At 29.3% G+C, this 27,443-nt stretch overlaps 2 protein-coding genes across 3 annotated transcripts; both read left to right on the top strand.

The window, feature by feature from the left end:
* Positions 1-11,357: 11,357 nt before the first annotated feature.
* LOC137808347 (GDSL-like Lipase/Acylhydrolase superfamily protein) lies at positions 11,358-13,291 on the top strand. Of its 2 annotated transcripts, none has more exons than XM_068609416.2 (5): positions 11,358-11,702; positions 11,985-12,115; positions 12,198-12,446; positions 12,523-12,778; positions 12,880-13,291. In XM_068609416.2, the coding sequence occupies exons 1-5, from the start codon at positions 11,444-11,446 to the stop codon at positions 13,101-13,103; spliced, it is 1,119 nt and encodes a 372-aa protein (XP_068465517.1). In that variant the 5' UTR covers positions 11,358-11,443; the 3' UTR covers positions 13,104-13,291. The 2 variants fall into 2 exon arrangements, with proteins under 2 accessions (XP_068465517.1, XP_068465516.1); XM_068609415.2 differs by having other exon boundaries at positions 11,362-11,702; positions 12,865-13,291.
* A 6,610-nt stretch (positions 13,292-19,901) lies between these two features.
* On the top strand, positions 19,902-21,203 carry OBP1 (OBF binding protein 1). Its single transcript, XM_068609414.2, has one exon. It carries the CDS (start codon positions 20,362-20,364, stop codon positions 21,061-21,063), a length of 702 nt encoding a protein of 233 aa, XP_068465515.1. The 5' UTR covers positions 19,902-20,361; the 3' UTR covers positions 21,064-21,203.
* The last annotated feature ends 6,240 nt before the right edge of the window (positions 21,204-27,443 follow it).

Raw genomic sequence — 27,443 nt, 5'->3', positions numbered from 1 at the left:
CGTTTATTTTTACGTTAACTGAAAAAGGAAAATTTTGCAATTGCACTCAAGTAGAAACAAGTTAAATGAGATTTTAAAAGGGGGAAATTTGCAATTGCACTCAAATTTGCAATAATAGTTATAATAGTAATATTATTATTATTATTATTAATAAGTTTGAATCTGATCTTTTTACTTATTATGGACCTTGTTTTTACCTATTGGAATAAATCTCATCTTATTTTATTATTTTATATTATTTATAACTATAATAGTTGGTAGAGTTATCTTGTTTAATTATTTAAGTTATTCAGTTAAAGATAATATATTAGTTAATATTTGTTTCTTCTTATTTTAAATATATTTTTTAATTTAATTTAAAATATAAGCTTCTTGTGACAAATAAATGAAAAACCAGATGTATGTCTAAAAATGTAATAAAAATGAATTAAAAAATTTATTGTAACCCATAAATAATTTATAGTTGAAGATTTAACATTAAAGATTTAAACAAAAAAATATTAAGGGTGTAAAAAAAATCATTTCAATTAAATAAATAAAAAATATTTTTATGGAATCAAAAGAGTTGTGAATAAATGTATTGACTAGGCTGAATGATCGAAAGGTTAAAAAACTGAAAGATTAAAACTGAGAGATTGACCGAAAGGTGAAAAGGTTAACAATAAGACAAAAAAACAAATAAGAAATGAATAAACAATTAAATAGTAAAACACGGTAGCAAAACCCATTATACAAACCCAAACAATGGTAGTATATTTAATAAATGTTAGCTATAAAAAAAAATAGCCTAAATGGGTTTTAAGCACAATAAAGGAGTACTTATTGGTGTACCCATTATAAAATATACACGTGAATGTTAAACTGTTGAAATTATATTGTTGTTGGACACACCCACCCGTGAACAAATACCAAGACCAAAGGCTAAGAAATCTAATTGACCTAGTCTAGCTAGTAAGAGTCCATAAATCATACCCAAGCCAAATCAAAGGAGTAGTAAGACGAAAGTCCAAACCGAGAGAGAAGACCAAGAAGTCATGCGAAGCTAAACAAAAAAAATCTCAAGGGTAGTCTAAGCAACTGTATTAGGAGTTTAAACCAAACAATGAAAATAAAAATGAAGATAAGAAGGCAAACAAAATAATTTTCTCTAATGTGTTACTCTTATACAAACAATAAAGAGAAACAATTAAATTTCCAAAATCGAATCAAATTGACTCTCATTTTGCATTCAACAACAGTAATAAAATCATATAATATTCAATGCTACAAACTAGACACTACAATGAGAAACCCATGAGAAAAACTATAGCCACACCTTCAACGAAATGTATCACTGAAGGAGGACAAAATCCTAGTCATCAATCACCAATCACACATGTCCAAAAAACAACGTAGGAGGACAAAACCCTAATTATCAATCACTTAACACCCACCAAACCCTAGACAATGCACCTCCATCGAATTCACATACAACAATTCCCATTATAGCATAGGTATAAAACTTAATGAAGTTATGTATGGAAGAAAATACATAATCCATTTATGATAGTTTGAGACTAAAGAAAATTTGATCTTAAGTCTAGTTCAACAAACCACAAATAAAATCAAAATGATTTAAGAAAAGAATATGAACAATTCAAAGAAAACAAAAAGTTATGCTAAAAAAAATTGAACTCTTGAATTTAAGAATATTATGATATATTAATGAAAGTTATACCAAGAATAATATTACTTTTGAAACCAGAGGGTCAAACATTTAAAAGTTATACATATTCACTGGTAATTGTCAAAGTACACTAAGTGAGAATTGAAAAATAAAATAAAAAAAAATTGTCTTTATTTTGATTGAACTAATGAAAATTTTGAGGATAGAATTTTTTATAAGTAAAGGAAAATTATAATATTATCAATTTTTATACAACATTATAATTATATTATTAAATAATTATAATATTCTAATACAAATTTTATTAAATAATTACAATATTTAAAATTCTAGTTATAATGTTAGTATAAATTTAAATGATAACTAATTATGTCATAGGATGGTAGTTTTTTTTGTAGTGTTTTATTAAATGTCATTTCTAATGCAAGAATAAGCTTACATCTTATCTCTGCACATGTTTTCCGTCAACAAAAATGAAGCCAACAATGGGTCTAACCAAATTACCAACCAAGTTGAAAACCAACCAAAAGTAATCATAACAAATTTGTCTACAGCACATTGTAAATTGAGAAATTGTAAGTGGAATGTAGGTTTTTTCATTAAAATGGTGTGATTTTATTTTATAATTACGTGAAAAGGTAAAAAGGTTTTTTATTATGAGATTGAATATGTGGTATCTTGATAATATAATTTTGTGTGAAAAAATTGTGATCAATAATAAAGATAAAGATAAATTGTGTTGGTGAAATTTAAAATCAAAATCATGTTTTGACTAAAAAATTACATTAAAAATGTACGAGTGACACAATTTAAGTGTTAAATAAAAATAATTGAAGTCATCTAAATGAAAACAACTAAAATTATTTTCATATACATAATTTCAAATATTTTCATTCAATATTAAAATTATATTACGGTTGGTATGAAGTAATGACCAATTGGGTTGGGCTGACTAAACACATGTTTAGTGGGTGAACTTAATCATTGTGTCCATTTTATAATCTCTATTTAAAAAGATCATTGTACTTGTAATGGGTGTGCAACAGGTAGTTGCCCGTGTGGATATAGGTTGCAGTTGGCGACCAAACCACGTTAAATCTTGTGTAGTTTATTTTTCTACCGTTGATTCATGATTGTGTGTTGCTTTACGGATATACAACTTACCTAATCTCGTAATAAAAAAATTGTTATCCATTTTTATAGTTACGAAATCAAGTTACACTATTTTGGTAAAAAAAAAAAAGTAAAAAGAAAGAACTTAAATGTAAAAAAAATGTATGTGAGAGAATTGAATGCGAAAATTTTAAATGATAATGTAACATTTTTGTTGTTGTTTTTTTATTGAAATTCTAAATTAAAGTAAGGCAACGAGATATTTGTTATTTTTTATATTATATTTATTCATTTATTTTATAATTATTTATTTAGTGTAGTGGTCTTAGTCTCATCTTCTTATATATAATTATAAATGTTTGGTGGAGTGTGCCTAGTTTTCTATTGCTCAATTACTATATGTTATCTATAATTATAATTATTTTGTGAGTTGTTATTAGTCTCATACTGTTTAATTATTTTATATTATTTATGATTATAGTCCTTTAATATAAGTGTTTGTATCCTCGTCGTGTTTAATTATTTCAAGTTATTTAGTTGATGATGATATATTATTTAATTATTATTTTTCTTATTTTAAATATACATATTTCTTAATTTCTTTAAAATATATTTTTTTGCTTGACAAATAAATATAAACAATATCTATATATTTAAAATTATAATAGATAATTCTAATTCTCTTTTTTTGCAACTCATAATTTATTATAATTATAATTGTTGATGCTGTAAAAAAAACTTGAAGTAATTTGTGATTGAAGATTTAATGTCAGATATTTAAATGAGTGAATATTAAACAAAATAAAATAATCTTTTATAATTTTTTAACTACATTAAAACTCATTTATCGAATTAATCAGTAAAAAAATAATTCAAATCCTTATATAAAGTAAAATAAAAATATATGTGAATAGTATACTTTTATATGTATCTTACTGATCTAATTTATTTTAACTTTTTTTATCTTATATGAAATAGAATGAAATTATAAATTTAAATAAAAAAAATTGTCGAGATATCTTATTCTTTTTACTCAATCTTTGGAGCGGTATTATTACGAATACAAACATAATTATAAAATTTATCATCTTTAGAAGCACATAAATATTCTTTCTTAACATTTTCTTCATAATATTTCATGATATAAGTGGGTGCAAATCTCATCTTATAAATTAAGTTTATAAGGTTGAATTAGATTTAAAGTTTATTTTTTAACAAATATTATTCAAAGATCTAGAGACCAAAAGTTAAGTATCCATACATAAAAAAATTATTATATGATAAAATAAGTTAAAAACTTTAATTATTTAAAAACTAGAATATGATACAATAAATCTTTAGTGTAAATAAAAACTTAACCTATTTAAAAAGCTGATGAGATAAGATTAATCTCTTGTTACTCAACTACTATTAGGTATTATCATATTCTAAAATAGACTAGATATGAGAAAAAACAGTTTAAAAAAAAATAAAAAATATGAGAGAGAGAATATATGACTATGAGTTTGAGGAAATGTTAAAAACATAAAAACAATCGATAATGTATTTTTAAATCACGGGTTTAATATATTTTATAATAAATAATTTTCTCAAGCTTTTATAGGGCGTGCTCAACTTATTTATTAGTTAATTTAATTACATTAAATATGATTAGTAACTAAGTTCTTTTACATCAAAGTTTCAGTAAATTATCTATTTTTTCTTTAATGTTATACTATTTTTTTATAAAATTATTCTTTAATACTACGTTTATTTATTTTAATTATTACACTGTTTATTTTAAAAACTAATACGAATCTTGGAGTTAGGAAATAAATAAAAAAGAATCCAATCTCAAAAGAAAATAGAAAAGTACTATCCCTTTATTATCACACATTATTATTGAATTAAGCGTACATTATTTCTTCAGAAAAAAGGAGGGAAAAAAGAGAAGCGTTTATGTCAAAGCACATCTGCAGAAGCAATTATCCATACAGTCTTCGAGTTAGGACACACATATTTAAGATTGGATTTTCCTCAAATGTAGTTTAAGACTAATCTTCTTTCATGACCTAGTTATAATTAAAAACTATTTTTATTTATTTTCTAATTTCTAACAAGAAAGCTTATAAAAAATTATTTTAAATTAAGATTAACGAAATTAAATAATATTATATTAAAAGATATGAATACCAGAGTTATAAAAGGATCTTAATATTTATTAATGGTGTCTTTTCTAATTATTAGTTGTTTCTCTTTTTATATATATATATATATATATTTTGTTTTGTCTTTTATGATTCTAGTATTTATTTGATTTCTCTCTTTAACTATACCTAAAATGAGTGTAGTGATGGTATAAATTGAGACTATTTGTTTTGATCTCCATAGAATAATATTAGAGATATTTATTCTCATATCATTTGTATTCTTTTTACTTTTTTGTTCATATTTGTTGTTCTATTTTATAATATGGTATCAGAGCCATTTAAAACATATTATAGCGAAGGTTTGTTGAGTTTATCAGGTCACCCGCTATCAGACCGTTATCAAATCACTCATAATATGTTATCTCACGCACGAGTTGTCATACTCGGCGTGAGGGGTGTGTTGGAGATTTCACATCGACTAAAAATAAAAATATTTCATTGTATATAAGCGAGTGCAAACCTCAACTCATAAGCCAGTTTTATAGGATTGAGTTAGGCTTAATTAGTATGAAATTATATAGTTATCTTATTTAGGTTTAGAATATGTAATTTTTGTTTGGGGGAAGGTTTGAAGGAGGGAAAAACAGAAAGTAAGTAAATTATTTTTCCTAATTTAGCGAAATGGAAGAGACAGAATGTTGTAACATGTTACTGTAAGTAGCAATGAAAGATTTTGGATATAAACTAAAGTAATGACAGAATGTAAAAGTTTGGACACTTTATTTGTGATTTACCTTTTGTCAGCTCCAAAGTAAAGGCACCACAACCACACGGCATGCATGTAAGAAGAGAAATAATCTATATTATATTATGGGAATAGGTGAAATATTTGTAATGGTTCAATGAAAGGGTTAAATCATTGTAAACTATAATGGTATGTAGGAATGTTACTAGGATATGTACTTGAGTGCTCATAATGCAAGATATTTTATTTTACTTCTAGGTCCTACATGGATTTTTAATCATTTTATAATCATTAAAGAATTTAGTTAATGTAATAAATGTTATTAAATTTATTAATCATCATATCTTTTTTATAATTGCCTTCACAATTATTAGAATTTTATCTTTAACTTTTTTTTTGTGTGATTTTGTTATCAGTAGTATGTTTGAAAATATCTGAGGGCTAAGGAGAGGTGTAATAGGTGGGTTAACATGCTCGTCTTTTATATCCTCTAACAATGTGTAAATGTGGAGATAAAACAATTTTGATTACATGTCGTAGTTTAATTATGGAGATAAAACAATTTTTGAGATGTTAATTCCACTATTATTAATTATTAACTTTGGTTAGATTGTACTATACGAAATTATAATGATTTATTTTTGTAAAACAGGGAATAGGGAGTTGCAAATAAGAACAACTAGAAAAAAAATCCTATTTTATAGACATTAAAAAATTAATTAAGGTTAAACTGCTTAAATACTATTTTATTTGAAGTACATTTTAAATTAAAATGTAATATTTGTGGGTGTGTCTTCCAACTAAATAATTTATTTAATAAAAAATAGTGTTAGTTTTCGAATAAATTTCTGTATTGATCATATCACCCTTACATTAACTTTAATGTTCTATTTCCATCTCTTTGTATTTGGTTTCATTCTTAATTACATTCTCAAATGAATTACAATCTCACGTTCTATTAATCTTTGTGATCGCTATCCCGAGAAGTATAAAAGATTTTTTTATTATTTTAAGAGATGAACGTTAAAACCATTTTTACTTTATTATTAGGCTCAATCGGTAATCTCAACCATTTTCACTTATATCATTAGGCTCAACACATTACCTTACACATCCGAAAATATTATACATGATAGAACTATTGTTTTCCGTATTGAACTCTATACCATCTACACCAAATATAACCTTAATTTAATTCAATGTTAAAGAAAAAAACTCAAATTACTTTTAAAAAGTTGAAAACAAAACCACTTCACTTCCTCTCTAGGATTCCATCATCAATGATAATGCACAAAACCCTAGAAGTTAAACTGATAAAGAAAAAGGTCTCTTGACTACATTATATTTACTTTCTATTTTTATTGGATTTGAGGAACAAATTGACCACTGGGTTAGCAGTTGTTGTATCGTTCAAGAATAAAGTGTTGTTCTTTTCTTTGTCAAATGAGTGATGAAGAAAAGTTAGAGGGTGGGTCAATTTTATAACAATTATCCTTAACTATTCTTTGACCCAACTTATCCCTAATGTGGTCCTCTAGAATTTGTCTATAAAATATTCCATGCCGCCGAGCAATTTTCTTACGCAAATTTAATGTATGCATATTTTGCAATTTTAACCTTTTAATGACTCCTCTATAGTTTATGTGTGCAATACCATATATATCACATCACTTGAAATCCTTAAACTAATAAATAACAATTCTTATGAATAAAAATAATAACCAATTTTATTGATTAAAAAATGAATATGTATATATTTTAACTACTACTTATATGATCATTATCTTTTATTTTGTTTATGTTCCTCGTATTTCTTTCGTTTTGATAATCTTTTCAAAACATGCCTTCTGTTCTTTCTTTAACTTTGTCTTCAAAAAAAATTAGTCTTTTTTTCTCACTTTGCTTGCTGTTAATATTAATAGGTGAGAGAAAATATTAATCTAATAGTGGATTTTTTTTTTCCAAAAAAGTAAGTCAATCAAATAAACTTTGTTCTTTTCGTACAATTAAAGTTGTTTATTACCTTTTTTAATCCTTGGGTAAAACTTTAATGGTAAACAATTTTTGTTAACTTAATTATTTTTTAGTTGTTGTAATTAATAAGGTTATGAATTGACTTAGTTGGATTTTCAACCTATCTTTTTAAGGTTATGAACTTGTGTATACCACTGATATTTATAGTTTATTTGATCTAATCAAATGAGGATAATATAATAAGATTGTTAAAATAAATTTTATGTTTTTGAGTTAATATTGGATTTTTGACCTATATTTTTGAGATTATGAACTCATGTATAACACTCGATATTTATGGTTGATTTGATCTAAATAAATGAGGATAATACAATAATATTAGAATAAATTTTAAATTATTCTTATATCACATCATCAAGAAATGAATTTTAAGTTTAACTTAATCTTAAATTTAAATAATCAATTTGAAAGTGGATGGGAAATATTAAACACATACCACAATTTTCTTATTTAATGTTTTAGTCATTTTTTTTATATCGCTTAAACTATTTGTAGAATATTGATTATCAGTATTACTTTATAAATACTATTGATTTTGAGTGATTTATTTTAATAAAAAAAAACTCAAAAGTTCCTGGAAATAAAATGAAGGCGTTCATGTAATGAATGTGATGAGATTTTAGAAAATGATAATAAACATTTTTTTTTTGAACTTTATTGGATCTGAAAAGGGGTGAAATGAAACCCTATAACAAAAAGGAGTAGAAAAGCATGATGAAGTAGTATCGGTTTAATCACCTTTAATGGATATGGACATCACGTGCATTACTACAGACAATAATTGGTATTATTTGGTGGACAGTTTTGAATGGGAACATGATCATAGTCTCATCACTAGTAGTCCAAGTTATTTTTTGCAGTGCACAAAAATGGGCTTGGTCAAAACCAGGAGAGAAAGTGGAGAGTATGATAGATGAGAGATGAATAAAAGAGGTTGGTATGCATTATGCATTATGCATCATTCCATCTTTGATGCAAACCAGAATCTTTTTTCATGAAATGGTTAGCACAGATAGAACCAATGAAAGCAAAGACAAACAATTGTGAATTGTGAGTTTGTGAGAGACTTCCAAATTGGCTCAACAACACAACCACTCCCATCCGACACAGGCAACCCCACTTTCTGAAAAATAAAATTGAAAAGAAAGAGAAACCTTTGCATGTCTGAGAGAGGCCTCAAATGAAAGAAGGGATAGAAAGGGACATGGTTGAGTGGGGTGATGGGGCCTCACTTACCAAAACTTCCATTACTGTGCTCTCCATCTACACCAAGCCATAATCAAGTGCTTCCTAACTTTTTCCCAAAGGAGGGATTAGGGCAACTTCATTCACAATTCAAAATAAACAATCACTACAGACACCCTTTTTCATTTTGACTTTTCTATCATCTTCAATGATAACAAACTCTCTTGTTTGCTACATTCAAACCATGCTCACTTCTTCATAAATGAATGTCATTCAGACCACCAATTTATTTGTCTGTAGTTTTTATGATTATAAATAAATAAAAATAATGAATGCATATAATTTTTTCTAAAAAGGTAATGATTGCATATTTTAAATCAGGGTTAGTTGTTTTTAACCTAGAATAGAGGGGTCCATTATGTCCTTGAGCATGATGAAAATTGATGGTAAATGAGTATTTTGGTTATGTTTATTGATGGGATAATGGAGCCAGGTCCATTGTGAAAGTGTGAAACGGGCCTGTATCCTTTCTTTTTGGTTGCACGTGTGTGTCTCTATTCTAAGTTTTGGAAGCTAATAACTACTCCTCACACCTCATACATTATTAACATTATTGGGCCTTTTCATTTCCTGTTTCTAACCTATGTGTTTTTAATGGACCCAAACATTCAAACTTTCTTGTTTTGTTTTCAATCATTCTTCAATCATCAAGAGATCCTTTCTTTAGCGGGTAGCATGTCACGCAGGAATATCAAGGGCCAAAAAATTTGGATAATACTATTTTTTACTATGATGTAATGTAACTCACTGCTATTAACCTATTATTCATTTCTTATCAATTCACATTTTATCATGCCAAATAAATTCTTTCTGTTATATTATATTTTCAACAAAACAAAAAATTGACAATCAATATAATTATTGGCAACCCATATTATATAGTGAACTTTAAGCCTAACTCAACCCCCAAACCTTTATTAAATGAAATATCTTAATCTCTAATCGACGTGAGATCTCCAACAACCTTAGTATTAGAATATTATAATAATATAAATAAATTAAATAAAAATTATCATTTGCTAACAGTGATTTTATATTTGATATTTTTTTGTGGTGAATGCATCATTCTAACTGAATAAAATGTTAAATATTTAAAAAAGTATGTATGAAAAGAGATACATATTTAACAGTTTATTACCTCCAACAAAATTAAAATGAATTTGGAGACCAAGAAATTTCGAAGCAAATATCATAATCAATAAGAAAATGACAAATAAGTTATTAGTTTTGAATTAAAAAATATCTAAATTCAATACATATTATAATAACTAATTAACTTTAGCTATTATAATAACTAATTAACTTTAGCTTATTGTTATCATATATGACATTTCTTCATATATGTAAAATTATTTTCTCATTCATGGTTTTATCAAAATAATAAGTTTATAATCTCTCATCCTCCTTATATGCAAAGATTTGAGAAAAAAGTTATCTAGGATGGTGATGTTTTTATATATTATTAAAACATTTTATTTTTAGTTGATGTAAGATCTCTAACACATTCCATCATGTCCGAGACTATATATTTATGAGTGATTTGAGAATGGATGGTCTGATAAATCAAATAAACTATAGTTAGGATATACTATAGAGGACTCTCATATCAAATAATGGATTTTAAACCTAACTTAATTTTACAAAATTAATTTATAAGATAAAGTTTGAAAGCATTTATATAATATGAAATGTTGCTATGAAAACATATTTTGAATTAGATGTTGAATTGAGATAAATGAGAAATAGGGTAAGGAATCAAGGTTAACATACCTGAACAATTATGAATTATTAATAAATTTTAAAATTTGTAGAAGTTTAAGATTTACTGTTTCTTTCTCCTATTTTTAATATTTTGCTTGGCCCATTTGTGATCGAAACTTCTTAGCCCAGTTCAGCCCTTTCTGCCCAAAATTATACCTCATGGAGATCTCCTGGTTCATCGTACAAAAATACACAAGTATACCAAAAAGATTGTTCTCAAACTTGAAAGAATAGAATAAAAATCCAAACATTTGGCGTTATTGAGCAGTTGGAAGGATAAAGGAAAGGGCAAAACTTGGTTTTCCTGAGTTGTTGAGTGCAGATGGACTGTTCTATTACTTACTCAAAAGAAGTAAATAACACCATGAAATTAGGAGTGAAGGGTTGGTTTTAATATATTTTATTTAAGATCATCAAATAACACCAAAGCCCCTCACAACTTTCTTCTGTAATTAGTTGTCTTGTTGAGTAGGTCATGGTGGACAAAACTAGGCACCCTGTGACTTTGGGCTACGAAATCAAAATCTTTAATTGATGAATTCCTCTGCCGGGTTAGAAATATGCAGAGATGTTGATGACCAACCGCATGAAAATCTTTATTCATCCAGTGCACTCCTTTGGAATCTTATTTTTAATAATAAAAGGGTCAAACCAAATTTAACTTGATTAAAACATGATTACAAGTTTTCTCACGTGAAGGGAAAAAGATGGTCCTTATAAGCCTCTTGGCAGGGCTTTTCACTTGCAGCCATGGCTTTGAATTGTTATGACATGCTGGTGCTTCTGTTTTTGATAGTGAACACGAGCTTTTATGCAAATGTTGATGGTCAGAAAAACGGGTTAGGAGCCTCTTTCATCTTTGGAGATTCATTGGTGGATGCTGGAAACAATAACTATTTGTCAACTCTTTCCAAGGCAAACATCGCTCCCAATGGAATTGATTTCAAGGCCTCGGGGGGAAACCCCACTGGCCGCTACACCAATGGAAGAACCATTGGTGATATAGTTGGTAACTTTCCCTTCTTTCTCACATATCATGCAGAATTTGCTCTAACACATATGTCTTTTAATTTCTTATGTTAATATAAAAAATTAGAAATGTCAGTATAGTGTTAAGAGAAGAGAAATATTGAAAGTAATTTCATTAAACTTCACGAACAAAGAGTGTTTTTTGCATCAATGTTGCACCACTTTCTTTATGACTAATGTCGTTCAAGAATGAACAGAAAAAACATTTTTCATTTCTTTTCTTAACATAATGTCTTGGTGTTTGCATTTTAATATTTTTCAGGAGAGGAATTGGGACAACCAAATTATGCTGTACCATTTTTAGCACCAAATGCAACAGGGAAAAACATACTGAGTGGAGTGAACTATGCTTCGGGAGGGGGAGGGATAATGAATGCTACTGGAAGAATATTTGTGAGTATTTTTTTTCTCCGCTGTTCATTTTGTTTAATAATTAAGGAATATAATTGTTTGTTGTGAATGCTTTTGTTTTCAGGTGAATAGAATAGGAATGGATGTTCAAATAGATTACTTCAGCATAACAAGAAAACAAATTGACAAACTGCTGGGTGAATCAAAAGCAAAAGAGTACATAATGAAGAAATCCATTTTCTCTATCACTGTTGGGGCAAATGATTTTCTCAACAATTACCTTCTCCCAGTTCTCTCCATCGGAGCCAGAATTTCTCAAAGTCCAGATTCTTTCATAGATGACATGATTACTCACTTCAGGGCCCAACTTACGGTAACCACCACAATTTAAATTTAACACCAAAATCTATAATTGAGATTAATTTTAAGTGACGTGGATTGAATGGCAGAGACTGTACGAAATGGATGGTCGAAAGTTTGTGATAGGAAACGTTGGGCCAATAGGGTGCATACCTTACCAGAAGACGATAAACCAGCTGAAGGAAGATGAGTGTGTGGACTTGGCCAACAAACTGGCGCTTCAATACAATGGTCGATTGAAGGATTTGGTCGCTGAGCTAAACGACAACCTACCCGGCGCCACCTTCGTCCTTGCCAATGTCTACGATTTAGTCTCGGACGTGATAAAAAATTATAAGAAATACGGTAAATAACTAGTTTGATTTTAGTTGTTACTGTACTGGATTTGTTTGAGGAATAAAAAAATGTATAGCATAAAAGTTTGTTGATAGGAAATAAAAATGCAGGATTCAGAACAGCAAGTAGAGCTTGCTGCGGAAATGGGGGCCAATTCGCAGGGATAATTCCATGTGGGCCTACTTCGAGTATGTGCAGTGATAGGTACAAGCACGTGTTCTGGGATCCTTATCATCCAAGCGAAGCTGCAAACCTAATCCTGGCTAAGCAGCTACTTGACGGAGACAACAGATACATATCTCCTGTCAATCTTAGGCAGCTCAGGGATCTTTGATCTTTCATCTTCCATCTTCTCTTATTCTTCTCTTCTTTTCCGTACCTCTCTTTCTTTCTCTACCACTACAAAATTACACACACCCTTTTACTTTTCCTTTTTTTTTTTCTTTTCACAACCCCTTTTCTTGTGCCTCCCTTCATTATTTACTGCAATCCACATAAACGTAATTTACGACCGTGATTTCCCCTTTTCTTTTATTATTATTATTATATCTATGCTGTGATTCTGAGTTTTAATTACGTTGACATGTTACCAAACAACGCTTTACCATCGCTTGACGTGGCAAATTTTTTGTTTTCTTGATGCTCACCATTTTGCAATAAGTTTATTTGTATTTTCCACAACTTCCGCGCCTTGGTAGTTTAAAAAGTCGTCTAACCGAACCAACCTATGACTCGCATTATTATCAATCTATTTTTTCTTTTTCGAATTTTATATAAACTCCACTTCATCCATAGAGTTCCACTCACACATTTAATCGTAAATTTATACGTGCTTCATACTTATGATGCTAACCTATTTAGCTAGTTAATTTCTACAAATTATTATTAAAAGAAAAATTGCAGTTTGACTTGTGGTTTTTTTTTGTACCACCGACGTTGTAAATTAGTTTAACCTACGAAGTAGGCAGTTGGGGAATAAGGAGGTGGGTGAAGAGCTGCCATGTAGAAGGAGTGTTGCCAAAATTAAAAATAACAGACCCATAGGCAAAGTGCTATAAATACCATATAACTGCCTACATTTTAAAATTGAGAACCACAATTTTAGGGATATACAAGTGACTCAATAATGACATAAGAGTTCTTATTTTTGTGATTTTTTTCTTAGAAGGTGAACTCAAGATTCATCACTCATTGAGCATTTAATCGAATATACAAAAGATTATGACATTACGTACTCTCAATCTAAAACATTAAAATTAAGTTTTGGTGAATTTTTTTATTTTCTTTTTTTATTTTTTATTTAGTGTCGAACTTTTAACTTGGTACTTAAATTCTTAAGAGTCTCTTCTCCTAAAGATGTTTATCCTCCAATTTATCTCTAAAGTCTTTTTTCTTATATATTTACTTAATTTTTGCATTTCTATTGAATGTAAGATTTTAAACTTAATACTTGAATTCATACTAGTTTGACTCTCAAGTGAGTTGAGTTTTATCACAACTTAAAAAAAAACATGTTTATCTCTCATTTATTTCAACATACTTCTCTTTACTTTAATTTTTTTTATCTTCGGCAACACACGCTCGTGAAAAAATGATGACGAGTTTGGTTTAAGAAAAAAATTAAAGGAAATATAAAGAATAGAAAGAGTCTAAGGTAAATCTTTTAGGTCTGTTTTACTTTTAAAAAAAAAAGTTAAAATGATATTGTATAATAACATTTCTTATTAACTCTTTTTGCAAACCAAAACTTTGACGATTTTGTATTTTTTTTATCGATATTCTTAGTTTTTGAATAATTTTCTAGTTATTTTATGGACTTTAAAAAAACGATGATATGATTAATTGAAACTGGTCTCTTGATGAATTTCTTATGTGTTTGGTGAGAATTAACTAGCCTTAGTATGTTTTTCACAACTCACTTCTTCTTGGTTGATGGGTGGCGGAGTCATACTTTACCACTTCTCTTCAAAAAGATTCTTCCATTTCACCTCTAAATTCTTCTAAGTTATCAAGGTTTGTGTTAGTTTCCAAGTTTGCTTGCACAGAGCTTGACTAATAATTCCTCCACTTATTTTGTCTTTTGTTGCACGAATTTTCGGGCAAGGCAGAGGAAAGACACATAATAGTTCAATGAATGGGATATGTCCCTCAAATTCCATTAAGTTGATGTTTATTAACCATTTTTATATACGTTCTATGCTACAATCTATACGTTGATGAGATTGATTAGGTGGTTGTTTTGGGGTGATTCTAGATTAATATATGTGATGATTGTGATGGAAATTAACGAATATATGTGATTTGGTGAAGTGACAAAAGAAACTTCTTGGCTTGAAAATTTGTTGTATGTCACGAGCATGTGTAGGAAAGGAAAGTCTTGGAATCTTTTTCAATATGCCTATTCCATGTGTTTGAAGATCAAGATTCTAATAATTTTTAAAATTAACCAAGTTTAATATATAATTCGTGAATTACGATGCCTTAAGTGTAGAAATTGAAGAAACCAAAGTAATTAAGGAACTTGATTAAAGTAATTAAAACGAATAATAGATCTTGACTGTAAAACCTTATGTAGACGAGTAATTTGAATGAGAAAATAGTTAGAGTGAGGGAGGTACTTTAATATGTTGGAAAAGTTTAGTAAATCTAGAATAAGGTTTAAGAACAATAAACATGGTAAATAGTTAAAAAGGAAAACCATCTTTTTTGTAATTAGGTAGTGATGTCCGAATGCAAAGACGAAACCAACTGGGCCATTAAAAGATGATATATGTATACATTTTCATTTTATATTTTGAAATTAAATAATGATAAAATTTAATAATGTGTATACATAATATAATATATTCATATTAAAATTAATTTATATTTATTACAATTATTATGAAGATGATATTGTTTTTTTTTTACATAAATGCACTTATTTTCTTTTTTGTAGTTTTTCAAGTAGAGATATATCATTTGTTTACTAACCTTTTGAGGTTCGAGATTCAGTAACATCATTCCTTAGTGCTTTCTTTGCATCTTTCTTTGGTTTAGTTTTAGAATATTGATTACGATGTTTTTATTTTATTAAAATATATCGATTCAAATATGTTAGTATACAAACCTTAAAGAAGGAAACAATATTATCTTTTTTAATTATATATTTCTTAATTTTAATGCATAATAATCAATTTAAAATCTATTAATTAAATTATTCTGCGCTATCATTAAAAAATAACACGTCATTTTTTAATAATATACTTAGCATTACTTTTTCTTAAGAGTTTAGTAGTAACACATAATTTTTAATTAATTTTTTTAATATTTTATGAGCTTGAGGTACCTATTTTATTAGAAGAGTTGGTGAAATTCCTCAAAGATTGTAATTTTTGGTTTATGTACGTACCTTTTTGAGAAATTTAATGTTGTCCTAGATGCTGTAAGCAAAAATAATATTCAAATATTAATATTAATGGATGGAGAATTAGAATTAAATAAAGATGAGAATTATAATATTTTCTTACAACATGAGAATTATAATTTTTTTATGGTAATGGTTGGTTTTTTTTTACCAGCAATGGATGAATTAAATTAAGGAGATACTTTTGGAGTATCTCAACCCTTATACAAGATCGTACATCAAACAAACAGAGCAAACAGATTACAGATAATTATTTATCACCACAACAAGCACCCAAACTGAATCACATATAGCTCTGCTCATTCTGTTTTTTGCTCCATGAAATTTTGTGCAAACACCTTCTTTTCCCATCCTAGAGCACTGCATCGCATATACAACCCACTCCTCCCTATACAATTGTATGGTGCCTTACATAATCTATGAGTGCTATTATTCTCCCAAAACTACCGTTCTAAACCAACATTTTCACAATGGTTTTCCGTCACGCATAACAAAAAAGAATACAATGTTACCACACCAATCTGACATGAATTTTGAGCTTAAATTTAACTTATAAACAAGTCGTAACGATCAAATGATTTTTAGATAAATATCAATTGTTTGAAATTTTATTCTCAACATCTATAGTATCAATGTTTTATTAGAACCTTAAGGAAACAAACAAATCTAATAGAGACAAAAACACTTTAAAGATTCAAATCAAAACTTTCTTATCAAGCGTTTAAGCTATGAAAATTGAAGATTCTCGTTGAAGATTAAGAAATATCAAGTGTTAGATAAACCAAAACTGCAATGGTCATCTTCCAAACCTATGAGTTCAAGTTGAATATGAAGAGCACAACTGCAATATACAATTATTTCAATTATACATTAATGTTACAATATTTCTCGTGGGTGAGTGATAATCTTTATAATTCTTTATATGGTGAAGTATAATAGTGAACTTGAATAGTGCTATCTCTGACAATGTCTTTTCCTTTTAAGAGTTTTCAATCTTAAGGGAAAATTAAGAAGATATATAATCTTGAGTGATTTGTATACTCATCAGAATCATAAATGGTTTGTGTATTTATTTGTAATCAATTGATTCTTTAATGAAACCTCTTAAAAATAATCTTTTTGAAGAAGGAATGAACCAGTAAATTTGTTTGAAGTAATATAAATTTATTTTGTTGTAGTTCTATACCACAAGTTCATATTATATTCTAACTCTTTTTTAAAGTCAATTGTTATAGTAAATTCTTATTCCATTTTAAAGTTAAATAATCTCGTTGATATAAATTAATTTTAAAATAAATTAAATAAAGTCCATAAGATTTATGATGTAACCTAGCAATTATTATATTGTGTACAATTATATATTGATCTAGACATTTAATATTTTACTATTTTTAATTTATTGTATGTAGATGTTTATGCAGCTCCAACAACACGATCTTAAATGTCATGAATTTTGTGTTTAAGACTTTGAAATAAAGTAAATAAGTTATAGTAGTTTCTTTTTTTTTTAAAACGTTAATTATGTAAATTTTGTGGGGAGGAATGTGTATCTGGAATTTTGTTTTAAGACTTGTAAATACAAGTAAATAAGTTATATTAGTTTTTTTGTAAAACTTTAGTCATGTAAATCTTGTGGTGAGTACTTTGAATCTGATATTGAATAATTTGTAGCGGATTGAATAATATATATATATATATATATATATATATTTATATTTATTTATTTTTATTTTTTTAATAGTGAAATCTCTATTAGTACGCTAGTTAGATTATCTAGGATATGACACTACGTTCCCCAATATCTCTCTTTTATATCCTCGATCATTCAATAAAATTAATTACTTTAAGAAATAATTTCTAACTACTCCAATGTCAATGCGTATTTGTTTTTTCATTTTTATTCTGCTAAGTTTTATTGTTGGTTGAAGTAAATTAGTACAGATATGAATTTTGACTACAAATTACCTAAGTCATAATTTTCAGATATCGGGCACATATTGATTGATACTAAATTATTTGGTCTCCACTAGGTTTTCTTAACCATTTTGGTGCAAGTAAAATCTTGGCACGAGATACAACATTATTTTTGGCTAAAAACATAAAAACAAAATGAATGCAGGCTTGAAAGGCCAAAGTTGACCGAGATCTACGTTCAGACATGTTGGCATTGAATTGTAAAAGGGGATATATTTATTTTGTGAGAATGATGATTAATAATTGTTGTTGTAGGAGGAAAAACACGTACCCCACTTGAAGAGGAGAAGCGTGCAAAGAAGCAATTTGATTTTTGAGGGAGCGAAAGAGAATCATGTGCGTGCAGAAAAGGCCAAAAAGAGGTGATTACAGGTCTGAAGCCATGGCATGACTAGGGAGACGCAAGGCAAAGATGCAAAAAATGTCAGTGATTATTATTATTATGGATAAACACAACAAACACAAACACAGGCGCTGTGCGTCGAGAGGAGAGAGAGAGAGAGAGAGAGGATGATAGCGATGGTGGGTGTTTTGGGTGCTCCGAGAAAGAAACAAGGGTCACCACTTTCCAAGTTTCCAAGTTTTGTTTGGGGGAGTGACAGCGACCCATGATTCTTTCTCTCTCAAGGAAGGGAGTTGTGTACAGATAATTTTGAAATGCGCGTGCCTCTTCCGCTCCTTCTATCACCGACAACCACCGGTCTGTCGCTGACAGGTGTCTCTCCCCCTCCTACCCCACCGGACAGGAACACCACCGTCTGATCGCTATCAAACGGTGAGCACAGTGGTGCTTGTGCAGTTGCGGAAACCACACTGTTTGGTAATGGCTACAGTGAAGCGCAAAATCCGGTGGAAGATAGAAAGAATGGGTACGGAGGAGGAATCTGATGCGGACATGACGCGTCCGAAATCAGAGGGAAGACCCAATTATTGCTCCCCACGCTGCCCGACACTCATAATTCTGTCGCTTCTGTCCCCACCCACTCCCTTCTCCCCCCTCTCTCTCACTGTCTCTATCTCATGCTATTCCTATTCCTAATACTATTCCTATTCCTATTCCAATCCTATTCCATCATCTACAACACATTTTATTTTACCCGCCTTCCCCTTCAATTTTTGCACCACTCCCCAACTAAACCATACCAAAATCGCCCTTCCACTGGCCCACCCATCGCACAATCAAAGTTAGGTTTCCAAATTGAAATTCTCCGTCAGCTCAGCGACTAATAACATCTGCATGTCCCTTGCAAAATGAAATTATTCTTATCGTATATGCATTTCTACATGTGCTGGAATGACATTTCCCGAAATGAATTGGGTTACGTTTGCCTAACTAGACGGAAAATTTTGGAAGCTAAAACGAATGGAGTGTGACATTATCCATAGTTGTTAATAGCAACAAAAATCGAACTTCGAGGCATACAGACAGGAAGATGGGGTAGGTCATTAGCGTAGGGCCTAGGAGCTCTACGTCAAACCCGATTGAATAAGGAAAAGACAGGAGAAACGAATATATGCATATAATATTAGAAGATGGCATGATTAGCTTGAGAAGTTGGAAGAAGAGGTAATGGTGAAGGAAATCTATGTTTATTTATTTTTTAATGAAAAACAGTTGGGTAGTTTTGCATTCCATAATTATTACTCGTAGCTCAAAGGCAGAATGCATTATGCATGCATCTAAGTGGCCCTGCAAGCACTATAATACCGGACAAGATAATGCTTGAGCTACTTTATGTATAGTTGTAATTAATTAAGTCGTCCTAAGAAGAAAACAAAATAGTTTGATTGATTGGATTGGATTGGGGGAGAGAGATAGGGGTTTGTGTAAATTGTGTGTGTGGGTTGGTGGTGTGTGTGGGTGCAGAAGGCGCAGCCCTATTAGCCGACCCAAATAGAGAGAGGGTGTTCTGGAGCCGACTGAAATGTCGTGCTTAACAGAACACTGTAAAGCTGATCCCACTCTGCCTCATATAAGCCTCAGAAGATGTCTCTGTTTCCACCACAGATATTCTCTCTGACTCTCTTTCCTTTCTCCTCTCATTTCCTTTCCATCCCCTGTCTCTCTCCTTCCCCATAAAACCCCACCACATTCACCCTTCAACACCCCAACTCAACCCTTCTTCACTCACTACCCCCCACTCACTACCTAACCCCACATTCATCTTCACAAACCAAACCCACCACTCAACTCTTTTCCTTATTGCACAACATGCCATCGTCCAACTCCGGCGAGAGCCGCCGATCGGCCAAGCCCCAGAGCTCTGCCGGAGCGCCGCCACCGCCGGAGCAAGAGAACCTCCCCTGCCCCCGTTGCGAGTCCACCAACACCAAGTTCTGCTACTACAACAACTACAACTACTCCCAGCCGCGCCACTTCTGCAAGTCCTGTCGCCGGTACTGGACCCATGGCGGCACACTCCGCGACATCCCCGTCGGCGGTGGCAGCCGCAAGAACGCCAAGCGCTCCCGCACCCACCACACTGCCACATCCTCCTCCTCCTCCACCATGACGTCACCTCAGGAGCACGCTTTACCCGCATTGGCCCCTGTCCCAACGACCCAAGGAGGGTCCATGCACTTCATGGACGGGGACGTTAATAAACAGAATAACGTTAATGTTTGCGGGAGCTTCACTTCGTTGCTGAACAACACCCAGGGCAACAATGGGTTTCTCGCCCTCGGCGGGTTTGGGCTTGGGCTTGGACACGGGTTCGAGGACATGGGCTTTGGGATTGGCAGGTCAGGCTGGGGCTTCCCCGGAATGGTGGATGGTGCCAACATTGGCGGCGCCGTTCCGTCTTCTGGATTGAGCACGTGGCAGTTAGAGAGTGGCGAAGGTGGGTTTGTTAGTGGAGACTGTTTCTCGTGGCCTGGGCTTGCAATTTCCACACCGGGGAATGGTCTCAAATGAAATGCATCTTTTTATTTTTTGGTTTTTTTTTTTTTCTGGCTTGGGTGCAATGGTGGGTGTGTTTATGGTTCGAGTTTACGGTTACTTTTTCCTGGGTATAATCATCTGTGAAATTTGAACTACAACTATGACTTTCTTTACTATTTTATTTTATTTTTCTTACTTTTATTCCTTTAAATGGTCCAGTACTGTGTATGTCTACTGGCTTACTGTTAATTTTGGCTAAGCTGTGTGATTCAATTAGTGGCTGACTTCATTAGTGTTTTTTACTCTCTAGGTTTTCTAAACATGTCTGAAATTGGATTGATTTTCAAGCGAAATTAAAGCAGCCAATGCTACATGGATGTTTTATAAGGAAAGCATTATACCGTTATTGATTTCTTGTAAATACCAGATAAACGGAAGACACCAATTTCTTATCTAACGGTTGTCCTTTCTTGTTGGAAGAAGGGAAAATAATAGTATCACATCATCGGCTTAAACTTGTTAAGATTATAGATTTAATGAGTTTCCATAAACTTGGTAATTCTTAATAAACTTTGGAAGAAATATTTGAAATCTGTTTGTGTAAGTTTTGAGGCAGTTGAAACGAGAAGGAACCGCAAGCATTTGCTTTATTAGTAGGGAATGTGTAGGGAGGGAGGGGTGTAACTTTGCAGTGTATTTTGACTGTTTTGCTTTCCTAAAGTGTAGCTGAAAAATCTCTTTGTTTGCCTTGTCTTGTTTTGTTTGTTTTTTCAACTTTAGGACACTACTAAAGTTGCTTTTGTTTTCTTTGACAAACTTCTATCTTCAATTCTAAGTTTGGCTTTGGGGGTGCCTGGAAAAACGGCTACATATTAGCATGGGGAAGGGAACCAAAAACAGCAATCTTCATCGCTGTCCAAAATCAAGAAATTTCGTCTTCATTTAATTTTTAGTTTAATCTTTGAAATCTACAGGAACTGTTTGTTTGAAAGACTGAGGGGGGAGATTTAAAAAAAAAAACATTATTATAGTTTTGCCTTGTAAAATGGGTGGAAGAAAAGAAAAAGAAATAGAAAAAAAAAATTATTTTTCATGACTGAGAGTTTCATTGAGCGCTATTGTGTGCAGTGACCTACTCTGAGTTGCCTTGGGCTTCAAAGGCCTTCTTCACATGATTCAAGCACTTTTAAATGCTAAGCATAATTGGTTCTTTCTCAATAGAAGTCATTCCTCATTTTCTGTTGCTTAATTAGTCTTGGTGCTTGGTGTTGGTCTTGGAGCTTAAAGTGCTTAGAAAAACAATTTCTACTGTTTATTTTGACCAGACTAAAATTTCAGTAAGTATCAGAAGAGAAAGAGGAGATTCATTTTCGACATAAATGATTTTCGAGAGAATTGGTATTTGTTTAATGTATCATTATACTATGTTTTGATAAAAAAAAACCCTAAACATAATCTTCCATTCGAAATAATTGTATTGATAGAGATGCATTAAAAATTGTGTGGACAGAAACAGTTGTGAAAATAGATAGTCGACCCAGTGACTTCTGTACTGTTGGATGATTAAATCGTTTGCACTAATAAAAAACTATGTACAGAGAAAATTGAAGAAAATCAACATTATAAATTAGTATTTGCTATGGTTTCATCCTAGGATTATATATGGCATTTAATCTTTGGGTTTGATCAGTAGTCAGTGTTAATTCAGCTTTAACTAGCAGTTAATTTTAGTTTACTTTTGGTTTAGCTTTTATATTTAGATGTTAATGCACACGTAACTAGAATTATTCATATTTTTAGTGTCTACTATTCTGAATGATTATTAGAATTTACTTTGTCGTACATATATATATATTGTATCATTGATTTAAATTTATTTTAATTATAGATTGAAAATTGATAAAAAAAATTAATATTTAAAAAATCTAAATCTAACATAGTAACATAGATGTTCAAATTGATTTGAATTACTAGTTGAGAGATACACCAAACAAAAGTAATATTAAAAAAATGAATATACTACATTGATTACAGCGTAAAGTGATAGTGTATTGGGATTCTTCTATATCATTATGACTTAAATCAATCTTATATGTACTTCTTTACAATGGTTCAAGCTATTATCAATGTACGAGGGCTTTCAATGTAATTTTTGAGCAAATTTTGGTTTGTATATAATAATACATTACATTGTAACTCTAATTAAAGTTATATGTTACAATTTTTGCTATGAGTTTTGATTGATGTAACTTTTTTATTTATTTTTTTACATCAATGACATTTACATAGTGTATTTAAAATGTCAAAAATAACTTATGTTTAAAGTTTTTTGGTAGTAAGATAAATATGTTGTTTGGATATAAAAATTTAAAAAATTATGAAAGTAATTTAATTACTTAAAATAGTACAATTTTATATTTTTTTGATCGATAATATAAAATAATATTATCTTTTTAATAGATGTTAATTATATTTTTTTTTTGTCAACATCAACAATATTTTTCAACTAAGTTTAAACACATTTTTATTTTCAATTAACATCAACATATAACATATATTATGTATGATTATTTTTTAGTTTGGGTTGTTTATTTCATTTATATATGTTAGAACTATTTTTTCACTGTGATATTTTTTTATGTTGGTTAAAACTATTTTTCACTTGATATTTATATTAGTTTTCCTAACTAATGTTAATAGATTATTTTTTTTTTATGTAAACCAAATTTTTTTTAATTAAAATTTATAGTGATTATTTTTTTATTGATATGGCTGAAGTAGTAATGTTTGTATTTAGCGGTAATTGAATTATTCTATCTAAAAAAATAAATTTAATAAATTAAACTATTTTATTTTAAATGAATATTTTAAAAAATTAAAGAATTTAAAATAAAAATAATTCAAATTTAATGTATATATATTTTTAAAAATTATAATTTTTTCTATTGAAGCTGAAATTTTCTTAAGAATAAAAGAATTATTTTTAATTTGTATCACCTAACATGAGTGTAACCCCTTAAATAAAAACTCTGAATGAGCAATCGCCTTTATTTTCCTCTTTTCTTTTTCACGCGCTTTCTCTCTCTATTACTTTTTCTTCTCTCTTCATTTTTTTTCCCATAATTCATCTATTTTAAAATCTGATCACACCATGTTGTAGCTGAGGAGTTATGGTACATTTCTATCCGATCAGATTTTCAAACAGAATAAGTTCATTTTTATCCTAAAGACCCCTTATTCTCTGTTTTCTCTATGATTTAGTCATCATCTTGATGGGGACAATTGAGACAAGTGTTTCTCTAAACTTCTTTTACCATATACTAAAATTTGGTAATATTTGGATAATTTGCTATAGGTTCTTAAATTTTGGAGTGGTTCCTTGTTTGAGGTAGAATTTCAATCAGTGAAATTTTATTAGGTGAGAGAAACTAATTTTAACTTTCAATGGTATTTTAGGCTAAAAGATTTGAATGTGGAGAAAACGTGGTCTCAAGTTTCAATTTCTCTTGTAAGGATGTTAGTTGATAAAATTGTTTGATTTTATGTTGTGTGAACATGCATAAATATTATATTTTGATAGTTTGAAAGTTAAATATTATTTTTGATGTTGGGAAAGTTCTAGAATGGTATGAATTTTTAAATGTTATGTGATTGAATTATATGTATTATATATGAATGATAAAAATTGTATGAAATTTATGTCATACATTTGTGATAATGTATATGAGTTGTTGTTTGATAACATTATGTATGAAAAAACTATGTTTAACAGAGTTTATTTAGCTTAAGTGATGATCTAAGTCATATAAACTAATATATCATGTGGTGAGAAGCTGAGAGGGAGTTCATACACATCGGGTCCCGTTGTAGACACTTGGTATTAGATGTTTGAACTTACCCTGATCCTTTCTCTTGGATTCGCTAGTAATATTTGGATCAGGTGTTAGTCTCTAGTAGGAATATACTTAATGAGTCTTTTGGAAGACGAAGTGAGATTGAAATGAAATCCAATAATTGTGATTGAAAATAGTTCCATGTGTGATCTATGTGAATGATGGAATTGGTATTGAAATTTTATATGTCAACATTTAAAAAAATGTTCATAAATGATTAATTTGATTGATTCTTTTTGCATGAATTAAATGTTATGAAATTTCTTTTCATTATCTTACCCTTATTTTTCTTTTCTTGTTGTGTTGTGAACTACGATGATTGTACTATGTATACAAATAGATGATCATATTGGTGTTGAAGGGTATAGAAAGCTTTGGGATGTAATTTTGAATTTTTGTTAATATTTATATTTTTATAAATCATAATTTTATAATAGAGATATTTTGAAAACACTCTTAAGTATATATATATATAGAAATCGATAGAATATAGTTAGATTTTTTGGGAGGTATTTAGTTCTTCGACTGTAATTTTCTGAATTGTTTTTCATGTAATAAATATTTGAATTAGTAAAAAGATAGATATTAAAAAAAAATGATGTTGAGTAGCGTGTCGGCAAGCAATCGAATTGCTGAACTTTCAAAGTTGTAAACTGGTGAAGTCTATTTTTGTGCAATGATCTTCTGTTACCATCAATTACTTTTTTTCTCATTCATGCAGTAATATTTCTAAATTTCCCACATCAGATATTCTACTTGTTGGTCTTACTGCATGCCACACCTATTATTGTCTTTCTAGATTGCTATTTATAAAACAATGTCACCTAAAATAGTTGCAAATGACATTGCTTCTGTTCATACTGCACAACTACTGTTTTCCTTCATTTCAAACATAACAGGCATGATTTTAACTGTTTAGTAGACAAATGAAAGATAATAATTCAAAACAAAAAATTAATAAATTATTACTTCTTTTGACTTACTATTCTTATAAAATTTATATTTTTTATCACATTTCATGAAATTTACAAGAATTTGCCTGTGTTCAATAATATACAAGTTATGATGTCAATTTTTGTGACATGATAGAAATTTTCGGGCCAATATTTCCTTTTAGGTAAATTGAGTGGACATAGAGAATATTTGGATTTAGATTTGAATTTAATAAGTTAATCAGTTAATTTTATAAACAACAAAGATTGTTTGACATTATCAAGAGAAAAAAATATTTATTTGAAACCTCTTATAATAATAATATATAAATTAAAAAAATTACTATAATTATAATATTAATTTATTGAATTGTTTAGTAGTTGTATTTATTTTTTGAAATGTAAAAGTATGAGTAATTTTAGTTGTCCTTAACCTAATGTTAAACTAATTTATTGAGTTTTAGAAAGGAGCATGATACACTCATAATACATGTTTTTTTTTCATCTTATACCATTTTCAATGTTATTTTTTTAATAATATTTCATATTATTTAATTAAAAATTTATCTTTTATTATATATATATTTTTTTAAAATGATCACAGATGTTATATACAGGTTGTCCAAGTATCATTATTATTTTAGAAATTGTGAAAAATTAATATTTTATGATAATGGTATTTGATCATTTTATTAAATTAAGAGTAGTTGAGATTTAAGTTTTTTTTTTTAAATTTGAATATTTCAATTGAGTTTTTATTATTTTTTAATATAGTTAATATTTGTATTTTTTATTTTATAATCAAATTTCCCTTATTTTTAAAAAAAATTAAATGACGTGATAGCTATCTTATTCATCATCTTATTGACTTAATTTGTGTATTAAGAAATGCGAATTTTATGATTAATATAGAATAATATTATCATTATATTACTTTTAAAAATGTATTCAATAACAAGATACTCTCATTATATATACACTAATGATAATGACCTGACAATCCCTTAGTAGTTGTGAATAATATCAACACAAAAATAAAAATAATAAGGAGAAATTTGTAGAGTTAAATAGTAATATCAAACTCAACATGGTTTTGTTTCCAAAAGCAATTCTGCTTCATGTTCAACATGTCTACTGAACAGCCAACATATGTCAGGTGTGTGGTCTGAATTAATGACTTTACCATTATCCATCCTCTGTGCAAGATTTTATCACTATGGTGTTTTTGGAGGGTGAAAAGTTTTTTTTAACAATATAAGTAGACAATAAAATTTTGTTTATTTAATTTTAGACTATGTTTTTAAGATGTGAAAAAGAAGAAAAAGACAAGAGGTGATACTTTTTTTAATATTTAAATATTGAATCAGTTTTTGCACTAGCTAATATGATAGGAATATCATGGTCTTGCAAAGATATTATCTTAGTCTTAACGTCACTCTTAAGCCACTTTCTCCTAAAAAAAGATGTGAGGATCAAGTGACACTGAGACTCAATAGTGGTTAAAAAAAATAAGGGTGAACAGAACCAGATAACTCATTTGGAATAGATAGAAAAGAGAAGAAGTCGAAACATGCTTGAGAGAAAAGTA

Source organism: Phaseolus vulgaris, chromosome 3 (assembly GCF_051622355.1).
Source record: "Phaseolus vulgaris cultivar YP4 chromosome 3, ASM5162235v1, whole genome shotgun sequence".
Classification (NCBI taxonomy): Eukaryota; Viridiplantae; Streptophyta; class Magnoliopsida; order Fabales; family Fabaceae; genus Phaseolus; species Phaseolus vulgaris.
The sequence above is the reverse complement of the archived record's forward strand: the minus strand, read 5'-3'. Positions and strand labels throughout refer to the sequence as shown.

What these genes read in the sequence shown, in the direction of transcription:
- LOC137808347 (XM_068609415.2), top strand. Translation starts at nt 11,444, where the DNA reads ATGGCTTTGAATTGTTATGACATGCTGGTGCTTCTGTTTTTGATAGTG. An exon ending in AACCATTGGTGATATAGTTG is followed by an intron (nt 11,703 to 11,984) that starts GTAACTTTCCCT and finishes AATATTTTTCAG; the next exon opens with GAGAGGAATTGGGACAACCA. An exon ending in ATGCTACTGGAAGAATATTT is followed by an intron (nt 12,116 to 12,197) that starts GTGAGTATTTTT and finishes TTTTGTTTTCAG; the next exon opens with GTGAATAGAATAGGAATGGA.
- OBP1 (XM_068609414.2), top strand. Translation starts at nt 20,362, where the DNA reads ATGCCATCGTCCAACTCCGGCGAGAGCCGCCGATCGGCCAAGCCCCAG.